The sequence below is a fragment of the Harpia harpyja genome, chromosome 12 (genome assembly GCF_026419915.1).
Source record: "Harpia harpyja isolate bHarHar1 chromosome 12, bHarHar1 primary haplotype, whole genome shotgun sequence".
NCBI lineage: Eukaryota > Metazoa > Chordata > Aves > Accipitriformes > Accipitridae > Harpia > Harpia harpyja.
In genome coordinates this window covers 288467-305216 of record NC_068951.1, presented here as the reverse complement: position 1 = coordinate 305216, position 16750 = coordinate 288467, and the positions used below count along the sequence as shown (strand labels likewise).

The 16750-nt window shown below is 40.1% G+C and overlaps 1 protein-coding gene across 3 annotated transcripts in view; it reads left to right on the top strand.

Annotated features, from left to right (window-relative positions):
• The window catches only part of PITPNM3 (PITPNM family member 3), a 140560-nt gene that overhangs the window by 71363 nt on the left and 52447 nt on the right, over window positions 1–16750 (top strand). For 2 of the 3 annotated variants that reach the window (XM_052803868.1, XM_052803867.1), the window contains exons 4-6: window positions 970–1017; window positions 12357–12433; window positions 14647–14882. In XM_052803868.1, coding sequence (XP_052659828.1) covers window positions 970–1017; window positions 12357–12433; window positions 14647–14882 — 361 coding nt within the window. The remainder of the gene's footprint in view (window positions 1–969; window positions 1018–12356; window positions 12434–14646; window positions 14883–16750) is intronic. The other variant, XM_052803869.1, reaches the window with a different exon arrangement.

Genomic DNA, 16750 nt, shown 5'->3' with positions numbered 1-16750 from the left:
TCACTGAACACAAGAAAATCAGTGGGCAGGCGATTGCAACATGTGTGCTGTTTTATTTGCGTATCATGGAGTGCCACCAGCTTCTCTGGTCCTTGTCATTTGACCAGTCTGGTCTTTGTTTCCAAATACATAGAACATAATGTTGCCTCTGTTGTTTACTCAGACTGTGTCTCAGCAGAAGAGTGCCGCCTCTATCGCTTGTTTGAATGTACTCAGATGGTAGGTAGGCTCCAGGTAAAAGGGTAAATTTTGCCTAGGCCTATGAATAAGGAATCTAAAGAAGGGATGGAGAGATCTGTGTTCCCATGCTAGCTCTGATGGTAGCTATGGGCTGGACCATTGGGCTTTCATTTCTGTAGTGGTGGAATGATGGCAAAGGTGTTTGCCCTCCGTGGTAGAAATGGCTTGAGTGCTGTAGGACGCCTTTATCTATACGCACAAACTAATGAAGGGCCCTTCTATTCCTGTATCCTTGTGTCTCTGTATTTTAGTTTTTGTATTTAGATCTGAGAAAATCCTTTTGGACTGGCAACTTCCCTTGGACAGGTGGACTGTGGGAGGGAATGGAAGGACAGAGACATTCTTGAAAACACTGCTAACTAAATATTTGGAATAAGAATCTATTTTCTGTTGCTAAATAAGCTATGCTAATTCTTAGTTATTTAGAGATTCAGTGGGTAATGCTACAGGTAATCAAATAGATTCCTAGCTACAGTTTTATTGGTTATGATGCCTTTCTTGAAATGAAGAGTAAAATCTGGCTTCTAGACTAACCATTTTGATGAATAAATTAGAGCAGTTTTCAAGTGTGTCGTATGCTGAGCTGTTCCCACTGAAGCCAATGGGAGTTTTAGAAATCAAGGTAGTGGTCAATTGCAAAATATTTACTGTAATACAGTAGAAAAAGTAAAGAGCTTGGTGTTTATGTAAAGCAATCATGTTTCATATTGTGGCTTTTTCCTTTTGCAGGTGAAGAGTCTGCATTTTGCTCATCTGGCTTTCTACAGGAAAAGCAACGTGAGTTGAAGTTCTTACCATTTTTCTTTGTACCGAGGCTGTTCAACAACTAGAGATAATAATAGAATAGAAATTTTAACCAACACAGGTCTGGTGTTTTGTTGAGAAGGGAGATGGGTGTGGAGGGATGAGGATTCTTTTGAGTTTTGTTTTAAATGTATTTATTTTTAATGTGGATTAGGAAAATGTACAAAGAAAGCGCGTGTAACATTATTTAATGCATTAGATAGTGCCTTATAGCATTGTCTAGGCTGGCAGAGGTGGAATATTGGAGGGTGAACCTGCTGGTATACATGATAGCTCATACAGGACAGTACAGCGTGGCTTGATTTGAAGTGTAGAAGCCTTCAGTGCTTTGTGCTCTGGACTTCCTTTTCGCATCTCTGCTTAGAGAGGTATGCTGTTGAAGTTTCTGAGTGCTGTAGGAATTAAAAGTAGTGTCATGCTTGGCATTGCTAGGGTTCCTTTGCTGCTGGTGCCCCACTTTGAAGAGTTGAAAACATGTGTCACTGTGCTGTTGATCTTGCTGTGCTTTTGCATTGCTTTGCTAAAGAGAGCAAATCGGCTTACAGAAATGAGTGGTGTAATGAGGGTGTTTTCTTTCATCACAGTTCTCTCTGGGAACAATTGTCGGTTGCCCTCATTGAGTTCACAATGAAAAGTCTCTTCGCTATTCCTGCAACTATGTTCATAAGCACGTGCTGTCACTCTGTGCCAACCCCTTCCCCTTTGGAAATCATGCTTTGGCCAGCTCATCTAGCCTGGTTGGAGAACTGGATCTGGAGCTGAGGAACACTTGCAGCCTAGATCCTTAGCTAAACCCTGTGTGTTGCTTCTACTCCAGTGCTCCATAGTAGTCATGTACAAGATCTGGTAGCATGTGTGTGTAAGACTCATTCAATGAAGAAACAGTGTGGAAGTTAACACAGGCACTAGCTGATGTTGTGTCTTCCAGAACAGGATTGGGCTCAGTCATGTGTGCCGTTATTTTCCTCAAACAGTGCAGTTTGTGAAACTGCATCTGCAGTGTATTACAATATTCTTTATCATTTGTTAATAGAAAGCATATGTTACAGCCTTCATGTGAGCATACTTCTCATGACGGATTTGTCATTATAAACAGCTAGTAATAGCACAGCAGATGGCAAGAAATGGCATAATTTCTCATGGAAGTGGGATAATGGAAATAGTAGTTTTCTTTGGGAACTATCACCACCTTATGCTTTGCACCTAAAGCAAGTTCTCTTGTTTTTACTCTAAATTCCTCCCTAATTAACATGGCAAAATACTAAGGATGTTTGAAATGATCTAGGAAAAAAAAAAAGAGGACCTGGATTGATTCTTAGTGCAGGTTTGAACTGTACCTCATGTTCTCAGAAGTTTGGGAATGATCATGTGAATTCTTTTCTCCTAGATTCAGGGTACTTATTTTACTCATTTTTTTGTCATGGATTGAACTGATGCTTTTCATGGCTGATTTGGGGTGTTGAATCACTGTCTGAGCTTTTCCTTTCATCTGGCTCTCCTCTCATGCTGATGGCTGATCTTGAGATCTGATGTACTCCACATGAAGACACTGTTTGGGCAATGAGTTATTTCAGGCAAGGCTATAGACCCACAGCTTGCTTGGCGTCTCTGTATGTTACTGATGAACATGTGCAACATACACCAATTCCCGTGGGAATTTGAGTCCAAAACAATCCCTGCCGGAGGTGCTGGCTCATTGGTATCTGTGGTAGCAGTCTGTGTTTCTGTCTCCAAAAATACTTGGTACATCTCTTCAGTTGGCTCGGATAGTAGCCACTGTTCCTGAATACTGACTGATAGACTGAAAAGCAGTATAATTTCTGTAATGTGGTTGCCCTTAATTTAGGACTGTGAGCTGTCTTCCTTATAGTTCAGCATCCAATCAGCAATAGGGTAAGTGTCAGTTTCTGTTTTTACTCACCTCCTTCACTTTAATTTGTTTTGGTACTGCATATTGCTAAGAGCCATTTAACTGCTTAGGGTAGTTCTCAGTGAGCTGGTACATGGTCCAGTGGCCACCCTGAGAAAAAAAGCTTAGTAGTTCCTGCTGTTTTTTCGTAATGCAGCCTTATGTTTTAAATGGTATCAATTGATAATCTCCTAAAAGATAGAACTTTTAAAATTCATACTGTTGACATAGTTGTTTAATAATGAGGTCACCATTTCCACATGATAGTTGAGCACCTACTATGATCTCAGCTAAATCAAATTATTCACAGTACTTACATTTGGCCACCTGTTTTAATTAAGGTTACCAGGTATTCCAGGTTGGCCAAGTTAGCCCCAGATTACAGGATGTGTCCCCAGGATGCTATTTTGTCTCAGATTTTCATCCAGACATGGGATTTTCTGGTTTCAGTTTTCAGATTGGGTTGAGGGGGTTTACTCTTTCTCCAAGGCTTCAGCCTCCCTCTCTTGCTTTCTCTCCCCCCAAAGAGAATGAGAGCTATGTATTCTTTTCATTTGACTTGTTGCAGCTGGAATATAATAGCATTCATTTTGTTCTCTCAACTCATACTTCTGTTGCTAATACCGGACTACAAACCTGTAGAAAGTTATGAAAGGCATTTGTCAGAGCCTGGATTACAACTGCTGAGCAGAGTTTATATTAAAATGTCAAGAAATTTCCCTGGGGAGGAAATGGGCAATTGAACATTTTAAAAATTATTGTTGTTATTTTAATGAAAGTACTCCTTCCTCTTTCCCTATTTCAGCTGCTGCTTTCCAGAATGCTGAATTAGGATAGCAGAATTACTCCCCCCTGCATTCAGTGTGTGGTTTTGAAACTTTCTGCTATTGGAGAAGCAATAAAGATTTGAGAGCTAATAAATATCTGCATATTTCTGAATAAAGAATAGGCAGAGTTGTGCTTCTAAAAAGTAATTTTTGACCATACATTTGTTAATCAGTAGACTAGTGAGGTTTTGAATAGCTAGACAGTAATTACTTTCTTAGCATTTGTCAGCAGTGTTCTTGTAGTGTGGGAGAATTACTGGGTACTAAGGGTTAGCTTCTGTAACATGTAAAAGCATTCTGATGATATGCAAAACCTTTATCTGTATTTCATTTGTATTCCTGCTTGTTGGTTTTGTGTATTGATTTTCTGTGTTTTAAGATTCCAGTGCATAATCTAGAAAAGGACAGCTCAGGCTTAGGGAAGGTGAGATCTGAGTAACACCACTTTCACCCTACAAGAACCCTTATTCTAGTTGAGATAGATTTTCAAGTAGAGAGAGGGTTCTGCGTGCATTTCCTGTTTTTCTTCTCTGGCAAATGAAATGTTAGAATACATGGCTCCACGTAGACTGGTCAGATCTCATTTTCTGAGTACTGTACTTAACAATATGGGACAATGAAAGGAGGGTGGTATAATGATTGTAGTGAGGGCCAAGAGCTCCTGCTATGAGTCTTGCTGAGCAGGACAGAAACTAGACTCAAGATCTCTTTGATGTCATATGATTCACCCAGACGGCTAGTGAAGTGTGAGAGTACCCTGGCATCCATGTAAGGTAGGAAGCCTATACAGGTCTGTTGTGATGTATGTATTATACGATGTGCTTTGACAATGTGCAATGCACTGTTACCAATAATCCAGGAATTTTGCATGATTTCTACTATGTAGCCTGTGGGAAGGACCCATGTTGCAGAAGTTCGCGGTGAATGTGTCTCCTGTGGGAGGGACCCCATGCTGGAGCAGGGGAAGAGTGTGAGGAGTCCTGCCCCTGAGGAGGAAGGAGTGGCAGAGCCCAGGTGTGATGAACTGACCCCAACTCCCATTCCCCGTCCCCCTGCGCCGCTGTGGGAGGAGGTGGAGAATTTGGGATTGAAGCTGTGCCTGGGAAGGAGGGAGGGGTGGGGGGAAGGTGTTCTAAAATTTGGGTTTATTTCTCATTAGCCTGCTCTGATTTGATTGGTAATCAATGAAACTAATTTCCCCAAGTCGAGTCTGTTTTGCCCGTGATGGTAATTGCTGAGTAATCCCTCACCGTCCTTGTCTTGACCCACGAGCCTTTTGCTGTATTTTCTCTCCTCTGTCCAGTTGAGGAGGGGGAGTGATAGTGCAGCTGGATGGGTGCCTGGCATCCAGCCAGGGTCAACCCACCACACTTAGGTACCATAGAAGCATACATTGAAACAAAAATTTGATCCAAACCTTACATCCTAGCCAGTAGTTCATTCTTTGTTTGTTTCACTAGTCTGTCCCAAAGTGGGTTTACACTATTTTCTTCCTTTGTAACTGACTGCCTTTATGAGTGTGGTAAAGTGTTGTAGCTTAAATCCATCATCTGCCACGCATTTTTTTCTTTCTCTTTTCAGTGGAGTTTTATGTGCAAGATAGTTTTGTGATTTAGCAGAAATTTTTTTCTTGTTCTTTTTGTTTTGTTTTTTCTTTTACTTTTTTTTTTATTGCCATGCTACTGTACATTCAACTCCGTTCTCTGACAGGCAGAGCGTTTTGCAGGGGGAGTGAGAGGTGTAAAGTGTTGTGATAGGTGAGTTAATTCCACAGTCTTGGACTAGCTCTGCAAAAGATGCTTCTGTCTGCAGAGGCAAGATTATTTACCCTTTTAGAGGAGGGAGGTCATGGCACCTTAGAAGCAGAACAACTGATTGTGACTTTTATATCCTGCCATGCTGCCTGGGCTGAGGGAATATCTGGGAAAAAAGATACTAGGAATTTGCATTCTGACTTGTAGCCTGCAGGAAACCAATGCAGTGATATTAGGCCAACTTCACTCAACAGCATGAAAAATTCACTCTGCTCAGTTAATATGAGCCAGAGCTGTGTAGGGTGGCTCGGCAACTGTGTCTAGATTGAGGTTTTCAAGTGTTTTGCTCCTAGGAAAGCATTAAAACAAAAGCTGGGTTTTTGAAAGCTCTCAGTGAGTTTGGAGACCTGGTTGCTTTTGTAAACTTGGACATTAGGACAGCAGTTGGAACTAGCCACTACTGCCACCTACCCACTACTGATCAGTTAGTTTGAGTGCCTGTGGAGGAGCTGACTTCCTTGAGGAATGAGATTTCAGGATGTTCTCCTATTCCTATGTCTCTCCTTGTGCCAGATTTGAGATCCCTAGCGGACTGTAGCTGGTGTGTTTGCAGGTTAATTAAAAAGACAAAACAAATGCACAGAAAGTTTTTAATCTTATCCCACCCTGACCTTTCCTAACTGCATCACTAGCTGTTACAGTGTAAGCTATTACAACCCACTGGTTTCTGACTCTGTGTGGGATTTGAGTACCTTTTTTGTTACTGTAATTTACATAATGATACAATTAACATGAATTGGTATAATGATGGTATGAATCAAGACAGCTGGAAAAATCTGTAAAATGTTGATAATGTCATCAAAGAGGTTCGGTCCAGCAAAACCGTGTTGTTATTTTACCTCATTAAAGCCCTTCCAATAAATAGTAAAACACATAATTTCTCTGTAATGAGTTTCATGTCAGTGCCTAATTAAATTTCTGTCATTTTCTCTAGTAGGTCATGCTGTCCGTTTCTGTCTCCTACAGAGCTTTAGCTGCTGAATAGTCTTACCCTTTATATTGTCATCATGACAGAGAAGGTCCCCCAGTTATTTAAGTCTTTGATATTTAACCTAAACAATGAAGCTGAACCTATGTAGACCCAAAATCTGATTATCTTCCAAAGTGTATGATCAGCAAATTTCTTGAAATGCCACATGCCTAATACACAGCCCCCTGCCTTCCCTACTGTGGGACTGCTTTGAATTCAGGCAAGTTTGTTTCTTTGGGCAGCACAATGCTGAAGATCTATCCACTGAAATTCCGACTTGTGCTGCAAGTCAGCAAAAAGCCACCTGGCTCCCCTTTGCCTTTTTTTCTTTTTTTAATTTGTTTAGATCTCCTCATTCTTTGTATGTTAAAACTTTACATCTAGGTGCAGATTTTCAAAACAAGACGGTATACATTCTAATGTTACTACAGCCTGAACTTTTGGCAGCATAGCAGTGTTCTGAAGACAGTTAACTGTGCACATTAGTATGTCTGAAAGAAAAGAATACCTTGTATGCTTCCCTAAACTGACCTATGTGTCATCATTTCTGCAATCTCTAATATTGCAGGTTGATATCATGCTTTTTTTTCTTTCTCAGCCAAAGTGAGAAAGCAGTTTTGAAAGAAGCCAAATTTTATGATAGAGGGCTACTTTAACAATAGAATAGAAATTGTGATTAAAACAATGCCCAGAATCCTAGTGTCCAGTTGTCTATGATGTTTTTGTGTGTGTGAGTAAGGAGCTATCCTGCAGCCTGGCATTTGATGCATTAGGGAAAAAGCAAACCACCCTCTCTGCTTTCTAAAAGCATATCTTTAGAACAAGGTTTTCAAAGGAACAGCACATAAATAATCCAAGGAAGTATTTTGTCTAGTGCATTGCGCTGTATAGATAACTGAAGAGGTTTGTGAGCATGTGATCAGGAGTCCTGGGTTTCCTTTTTTCAGTATTCTCTTGAAGATAAATATTGTGGTTCACTATAAGTTGGCACCTCATGGCCCTGAATAATCCTTTTTTGTGACACAAAACTAATGTTTCTGTAGTACTAGTTCTGTTGTGAGCTTAGGTGTTAGAAAACGGACACTTTTTCATGTGATGACCTTCAGAAAAAAGTGACTCTTCTGGACAGGCTTTTGGAAACAACGCTTTTAATTAGAAGCAGCTTTAAATTGCAGAGACTTCCAGAATAGAATTGCATTTGGTGGAAGTTCAGGATTTATGAGTGTTTGTTGTTGCTGTTGGGTTTGTTTTCTGGTGTTTTGGTTTTTGTTCTTGTATTGTTTTGTTTTACAGAAGTATTAAATGACTATCCTTTAAATCCTTGCCTGCCAGAAAGGCAAGAATAATTACCTTGCTTTTAAATATGGAGGAATGTAGCCACAGAGGTTAAATAAATTTCTAGTGGCTATAAGGAATGATAGTCGTAGAATCTGCTATAGAATTAGCTCTCAGTCCTAATGCAGAAGAGTAGAGAGTGTTCGAAATGTGTTTTGGACTAAATTCAGTACTTTTAGAATAACCTGGCCAGACCCTGGGGTCTGGCAGACTGCCTATAAACATATGTGAAATGGAGTGGAACCACAAAGAGGGTGTGAACTCAGAATGCCAAAAAAGGAAGTAAACTGAGTCATCAATAGCATTATGTGATGCATTTATTTTCTTCTGACATGCTGGAAGAAACAGAGGAAAATGTTTTAAGTCCAGAAAGCTGTCAGTGAACTACTTTGGTATTATTATTTAGTACAATCCTCTCTCATTAACTCTTAAAACTTGTATCTGTCATGGAGGGAGGAAGGCCTCCCAGTTTTTCTCAGGACAGCTAACCCTTGTGAGATGAGTAGAATTTTAAGGCTGTAACACTGCAGTCAGCTGAAGTTTTAAATGACAAATTTCTGGTGTTGACATTCAGAAGGGTTTCAAAGCTGCCTCCTCCCCCCGTGAGAGGGAGGAGGAGGTGTTACAGAGGTAGGAGTATTCACATCTTGTCTGGAATTTCATCGCTGTCTGTAGAAGGGAAAAGCACATTTGCCCTCCCCAAAGAACTGACCGCCACGACTTCAGCTGAAGTAATCCCCCTTCAGTGAGGTGTTTCAATATTTAGCTTCTCTGTTTAAGGCTACTGAGTTATAGGAATAAAAGGTGTTATCTAAAGAGAGCTTGGCACTTTTAGTTTGTAATTGCTTTCTTTTAAAAGAAAGACTGGCATAGTTTGACCATGCCATAGTTCTCATAAAGAACTTTTGCTGGTCTCTGTTGCTTCTCACTATGTGAGAGTGGTTTTACTTAGGAAGAGGTTGAGATGCTGGACTTAGCAGTAAATCATGGCAATTTTGCCATTTTGGCACATTTTAATAAATGGTGACTAATTTGTAGCTTTTAATATTCTGTATCTTAAAATGAAATTAATATTCTGGAGAACAATGGCATGTAAGGTAAAGAAGAAGCATTGTGAAATGAGTAGGAAAACTCATGAATAGGAGCACATTTAACAGATAAAGCAGAATGCATCTCTACTGGTCTAGGTATCACTAGAGTTAGTATTTCAAAGGAAACTGATTTGTTGTTCCTAGCTTAATATTGGTTGGCTCATAGATTGCTAGCAGACTAAACAAATAAACTCAACTTGACAATGTTTTAGGTGTTAAAGTCTTCCTCTCAGGTTTACTTGTATGCATTATGTATTTCCTGTCTTAAGTAAAAAGTCACTGCTGGGAAACTTGAGATTGTAGCAGAAGCAATCGCATCATAGACATTTTAAATTCTGAATGGAAAACCATCAGGTTTTAGTTTTGCTACTCTCTTTTTAGCGCCTTTTAAAAAAAGCCAGCTGAGTGCTGTAAAACTGGAGTTTTCATAATACTGCTAGAAATTCAAAGAGACCATCCTACCAAATATCTGGTTTGTGGGTTATAGTGGCCATCAGGTACTGATTTTTAAAGAACTGCTATGTTTTGAAGGCCATGAAAAACCTAAATGTTGTGTTCCGATGTCTCCTAATTCAGAGAATGACTGAGGTTGGAAGGGACCTCTGGAGGTTTTATAGCCCAACTCCTCTGCTCAAAGTAGGGTCATTTAGAGCAGCAGATGCTTAGGGCTACGTCCAGTCAGCTTTTGAATATCTCCAAGGATGGAGATTCTGTAATTCGCCTGGGCTTACCCATTCCAGTGTTTGACCACTCTCACAGTAAAAAACTTCTTTCCTATATTTAAATTTAATTTATTGTGTTTCACTTTGTGCCCATTGCCTCTTGTCCTTTCACTGACTATTATGAAGAGGACTCTGGCTCCATCTTCTTACTTCCTCACGTCAGGTATACACATTGATAAGATTCCCCCACATACCTCAAGCCTTCTGTTCTCAAGGTCAAACAGTACCATCTCTCTCAGCCTCTTCTCATGTCAGGTGCTCCTGTCCCTTAATCATCTTTGTGTCCCTTTGCTGGTCTTGCTCCAGTGAGTCCATGTCTTTCTTATACTAAGGGGCCCAGAACTGGACACAGCAGGGCAGATGTCATCTCACCAGTGCTGAGTAGAAGGGAATGATCACCTCCCTTGACCTACAGACACTCTTCTTAATGCAGTCCAGGATGTGGCTGGCACTCTGCTGCAAGGGCACATTGCTGGGCCCAGGTCAATTTGTTGTCCACCAGGATCCTCAGGTCCTTTTCTGCAAAGCTGCTTTCCAGATAGCTGCTCCCCAGCCTGTACTGTTAAGTGGGGTTAGTCCTCCCCAGATGCAGGACTTTGCATTTCAGTTGGTTGAACTTCATGAGATTCCTTTTGACCCATTTCTCCAGCCTGTTGAGATCTTTCTGAATGGCAGCACAACCATCTGGTGGTTCAGCTACTCCCCGCAGTTTTGTATTGTCTGCAGGCTTGCTGAAAGTACACTCTCTCCCATCATCTAGGTCATTAATAAAGATGCTAAATGGGACTGGACCCAGTAATACCACTGGGGTACACCACTGATCACTGGCTTCTAGCTGGACTTTGCGCTGCTGATCACAACCCTTTAAACCTGGCGGACCAGCCAATTTTCAGTCCATCCCACTGTCCACTTATGTAGTCCGCACTTTCTCAGTTTCTCTATGAGGATCTTACGGAAGACAGTGTTGAAAGCACTACTAAAGTTGAGAGAAACAACATCCAGTGCTCTCCCTTCATCCACCATCATAGAAGGCTATCGGGTTGGTTAGGCAGGATTTTCCCTTTGTAAATCCATGCTGACTACCAGCAGTCACTTTCTTGTCCTTGTGTTTACAAATGAAGCACAACGGCCAGTAGAATACCTCTTAGAGACAGCAGCAAATCAGAAGTTTGATGTTTTTCTTCTTGCCTCCTCTTTCTTTACCTGAGAAATCAGTGTTCCAGGATCTGATTGCAGAGCCCTGTAAGCTAAAGTGTGAGTAAGTGGGCTTCAGTGTGTTTTTTGCAAAGCTTTGCTCATCTCCTCTGATGTCAATGTCTCATAAGTGCTGTAAGAGACAGGAGTATTGAACGTTCCTTTAATTTGTAAGAGATTGGCCCCATGTATAAATGTGACAATGAAGCCAACAACAGTGCTAATCAAATGTCATCCTACAGCTGTTTCCTAGGTAACTAACACATGCAGCTGGAGAAAAAAGACTGCATTATGAAGAGACCAGAAAGATTCTGTAGCAATTCTTTTCAGTGACTGAAGAAACACAGTGGGGGGAAAAAAAAAAAAAGTGGGTAGGGCTATATCATCTTCAGAAGTTTTATAGAATAGAATAGAATGTTTTCCATTGGAAGGGACCTACAATGATCATGTAGTCCAACTGCCTGACCACTTCAGGGCTGACCAAAAGTTAAAGTGTATTATTAAGGGCGTTTTCCAAATGCCTCTTAAACACTGACAGGCATGGAGCACCAACCACCTCTCTATGAAGCCTGTTCCAGTGTTTGACCACTCTCTCTGCAGAGAAATGCTTCCTAAATTTTGCTTCGTAAGGCCAGACAGTAGACAGTCTCATGTTCTTAAAGCTGTTATCGTGAATGTTCCACCACTTACAATGAGTTGCTGTCCAGCCAGTCTGCCTAAGAAGTAGTCACAAGCGGGTCCTTGGGTCTCTTTGGTCATGCTCTGAAGTCAATGCGGAGACTTTCATTGTTGTGTTTATAACAGAGGATGCTGCACGCATGATCCTGTTGTGAAAAGGTTTAAGCAAAGCGCTGTGTTTCTCTGCAATGTCGCTTCCTATTTTTCAGGTTACAAGAGTTTTTGAGGAAAAACTGTCTTTTGCTCTATGGTCTGTTACTCCTATTTTGCTTCCTGGTAATGGAGCACTGCAGTTACTTCTGGGGGTTTCCCGGATAGTCACAAAGGTTTATGGTAGAGCTGAATCCTGAAAGTCTTTGGAGAACTTTAAAGGCTTAATTCACTTACCTATACATAGGTGTTTAGTGCCATTAAAGACATACCAGAGTATCTAAGATATCTGTAGGGGACAAGGAGAGATGATGCAGAACCTCAGGTAACCTCTTCTGCTGCTGCTCCAGAAAGGCACAGATGACCAACAGCAGCTGTACTGGTCCTACACACCTTTGTATAAGGACCCGAATCCTGTTCTAAATGTTGCTGTTAAGAATAGAAGAGCCTCTAATATGTAGGGCTGCAAGAAACCTTGTCTATTGTTCTGTTTGTCCACACGATTTCCTGTGAACAGATCTTTCTGTCCTGAAACTAGAAATGTGCCTTACCTCCATAGAAGTCTGTAAAAGATGAGGCAGCCAAATATTTATATGATCAATTATGTCTCTTTTCCTTTCAGGTGAATTATATAGAGCCTCTTTAAGAAAACAAAGGTTCCCGGCACAAGGCAGTATTGAAATACACGAGGACAATGAGGTGAGATTGTTTCCCAAAACAAGCTGTGCTGATTTCCAAGGAGCAGACATGTAGAAATACTCTCATATTGTATTACAGAATTATAAACCCATTTGATGGCTTAGTGTGTCTTTCCCTTGTTCAGTAGGTGCACATGCAATCACTGAAAATCATAACAAGCTTTTTAGACATTGCATAATTAACTTAGGTGGAAATATGACCCAGTTCTCTGAAGAGAAATTGTTATGTCTACTTAATACTTCAGTGGAAATGCAGGTTTTGTGAAGCAGGTTCAGCAGCAGTCATGAAATTGATAGTAACAGTATTGTATTATTTTTTTTTTTTTTTTTTAGAAGCAGCAAAGAATCTAAACAAGTTCTGTTCCTTCCAGTTAACTGATTAAGGTCCTCTGTCCACACGTAGGACAGGCAATGGAAATGTCTACTTTTCCATTTTTGAAGAATTCCAGTCCTACAGTCCCCTGAAAATGATGGCAGTCTTTGATTGACTTCAGATGTCCTCTTGATTAGCCCTTGAGTCCCTTGTCTCTGTCATAGCTGAACTACTGCTGAGAGGCAAATTAATTTCAATCCCTTTGAGTCCTCCTGTGAAGGGTACCAGTTAAATCCAGCTGAGAGAATTTTTGTAACAATGACTTTAACGATGTTGACCTGCTTGAATTTTTACATCTGTTTTGAAGCTTTTCAGTTCCACCGACCCATCAGCAGTGCCACTTACAAGCTGGCATTGGCTGTGGAAGGAGCTACTCCTAGCTTTTAAAGGGAATTAAATTTCTCTTCTGAATAACTGGGATGGGACCGTATGGAGAGGGAAATTGTAGATTAGAGCAAGGAAAAGTGGAACTTTAAAAATCCTCATAAGATCCACTACTTAAGCAGATACAAGGCAGGTCAGCAAAATGCCTTCACAATGACTACTGCTACTGGATACTAAAAATCATGGGCTGAACAGAGATAGTGGCTTTATAGAGCAACTTATAATTCTCTCATTTTCAACCATTTCTCTGTCACCATTATACAGGTGCTAAAGTTACCAATTTCTTTGTTTTATCCTTGTCAACAACATTTCCACCCCTAACCCTCACTAAACTACAGCCTGAAATATGTGTATGTGTGTGTTTGTTTAATTGTCAGCTTTTCTGATTAATGTTATTCTTGTCGAACTTGGAGCAATTCTTCTCATTTTATATTTACTGTTGAAGACCGTGGCTTTTGTTCCAGAACTTAAGAATAAACTGTCCAGAACATTGCCTGCTTTCTCAGTAAATCACTCAATCTAGCAATTAACAATCCTCAGACAAATAGAAGAAATGTTACTGTTATTTTTATTGTGTGTTCATATTTGGTCGGGAACTAGAAGTCTTCAGGAATCATGTGATCCAAAGTGAAGAAGAAAATGGCAGTCAAGATTTAAAAACAAAAAATCTCCTAATCTTTTAATTTATTACTGAGTTCTTCTTTGAGTGCACATAACTCTCAAGGGGTAAAGAAGAAAAAAAAACAGCGTTGTGAGACATTCAAAATGTTTTTCCAGTCTCAAGTAGATAGCATCTTGTTGATTCAGTGGGGCACACTGATTATTGTCTGTGTATGCATGTATTCACATATTCGTAAATGTATTTGTGAGGTTTATGGATATCAGCAATGATACATTTTTTACTCTTTCAGTAAATGTCTGGATAAGTTAGCCCCATTTTTCATTTTAATAAGAAGTTGTCAGTCTCAAAAGGCTGAGATAACTGTTATCATCAGCTTTTGCTGGATGTTTTCATTGGCAGAGAAATTTGGTTTTTTAGAACCTGTGATGATTTGAGTTAGAACCTTTCCTGTAAATGCAGCAGCCTTTTTCATGATACCTAGACAGATGTTTGCTTAGGCTGTCTGTGGATGTTGGAATTCTTCTCCAGTCTCAATATATTTAAAATAGCTTTTGATGTACGCAAAGCTGTTTATAATCTTTGTTGATCTGAAACCTACACCTGTGTTGCAAGGGTTTTGTGGCAGACCATAGTGTGCTCTACCTGGTTCAGACATATTTGAATTAAATGGAACACAGGGCACCACCACCCCCAGTGAAGGCAAATATCATAAAAAGATTACAGTGGGGTTGGGGGAAAAAACTCACTGCTAACTGCTTGTGAACGTTGACACCAAGTATAGCAACACTGTCCATAAAAATGCTTCCTCCCTTCTTATTCCCTGTTTTTCTCACAGGAAGGAGTTCAACACCAGAACTGCAAAACTCATGTGCTAATTTTGATCCTACATGGGGGTAACATCTTAGATACTGGAGGTGGGGACCACAGCAGCAAGCTGGCAGACATCAACACCTTCAGTTCTGTGTTTGAGAAAGTGACCCGAGCCCATTTCCCTGCTGCTTTGGGCCACATCTTAATCAGACTTGTTCCCTGCCCAGCAATCTGTTCAGCAGCTTTCTCTCTTGTTTCCAAGTAAGTTGATTTGCATTTTCTAATGTTTGGCTTTGCAGTGTGGTTTTGAATGTCTTTCTGTGACCTGTCTTTTTCATAATGAAATGTTGCGAATCCTTCTTAATCTTCTGCTTACTGCAAAACTCGGAATGATCTTTCATCCTTTTCTAAGTGGATGTATTTGTTTAAAAAAAAACAAACCACAAACCCCCACCAAAACCAAAAAACCAAACCCCATGGTAGACTATAGCCTATTGTCCACATGTATCCAAAAGAAAAAAAATAAAAATCCAGAAAAAGTCTGGACAGAAGAAGAAAACTGTCATAACTGTTAACTTTTCTCCCCACCCCCAACCCCCCATTTTACCCCCCAAAATCAGTAGTCAATTTTTATCTTATTTTAAAATTGAAACATAGCTAGCTCTGCCTACGGATATGCCAACTGACATTATCTTATTTATCTGTTCATTATTTGGCTATTGTAGGGACAGGATGTTATAGAAAACCCTCCTGATAGTTTTAATGTTTCCTGTTTTAGAAACAAAAATGGCATATTGCTAACATTGGTTTAGGAATAAAGTGGAGATTGTGAAGTGTTGCTGAGAAACTTAGACTGATTTAAGTAAATTCTGCTTTGCACTGGAAATTGAGGACAGAAAGAAATATCTAAAACGAGTGATTTAACACATCGTTTTGGGGAGAAAGAATTTACATATGAACATGTTTTTTACATTTTAAGACAACAAAACTTTAGTATCTATTCATTCCCAATAGCAGCTACTGCACTTTGAGGTCCTGTAGTGTTTTGTGGTAGACCACTCATTTATTGTCATTAACCTATAAGAATGCCATATACAGAAGTGTCTTGAATGGGCTACAAAGGATGCATCTCTACAAAACAGTGCTTTTAGCTGAGGAGGGCTTCAGTTCGCAGTACAACTAGGATTTGGTTGCATGCATAGTGAGAGGGTTCTGTTAGCTTTGATGGAATTTCCTGTCTGAGCAGATACATTTGCTAACTGATGTAAATGGAGATGGCGCTTACGAGGTTGCCCTTACTAACATGAGGTGGGTAGTTTGCTTTAAGCAATTTGGTAATTCACTGGCATAAAGGTAGAGAGACCCCAGTTCAGGGCTTCTAGAGAGCAACTGGGAGAGAATTCTGTGCATTACAGTAGATACTGGATCAGCTTTTCATTAATGAAGAACACTAGTCAAGAATGCCTGAAACATCTTGTCATTGGTAAAATTAGTGTATTTCTCAACTAGCATGACTCTGCAAACCTAAATGACACTGAGCTATAGTATGGTTATGCTACATGACATTCACATTTACATTTCTAGCTGTCAGGTCCTGTTTCTGTCTGAGACCAGGTTCTGCTAGGAAACATTTACTAGTTGCTATATGAAGCAGAGATAATGATTTCATTTTAGGAAGTTGCTTATTAACTGAAAAAAAAAAAGTAGTTTGGTGGGTTTGGAATTTGGGGAGAGTTTTGGGGGTGTTGGGATTTCTTGGGGGGAGGTTGTTTTGGGGGGGCGGGTTAAGAAAATTCTCACAAAAATGTTCTAGTCTCTCAGTGTCTGGCTTAAAGAGATGGTTCATCAGATCACATTGGCATTAAGTCTAGTGGCTTTCTGAGGTTCCTGGTAGTCACTTCTGCATTTGAAAATCATTGTTATGTAAAAAGCTGTGATAATATTTCGATGCAAAAACAATTCACTATGAAATGCTAAATGCAACTTTCAGAGAAAGAGTAGTTAGCAACTGCATCTCAGAGGCCTACTTAGTGTAGTATTTCAGACAGTCATAGAATCATTTAGTTGGAAAAGACCTTTAAGATCATTGAGTCCAACCGTAAACCTAACACTGCCAAGTCCACCACTAA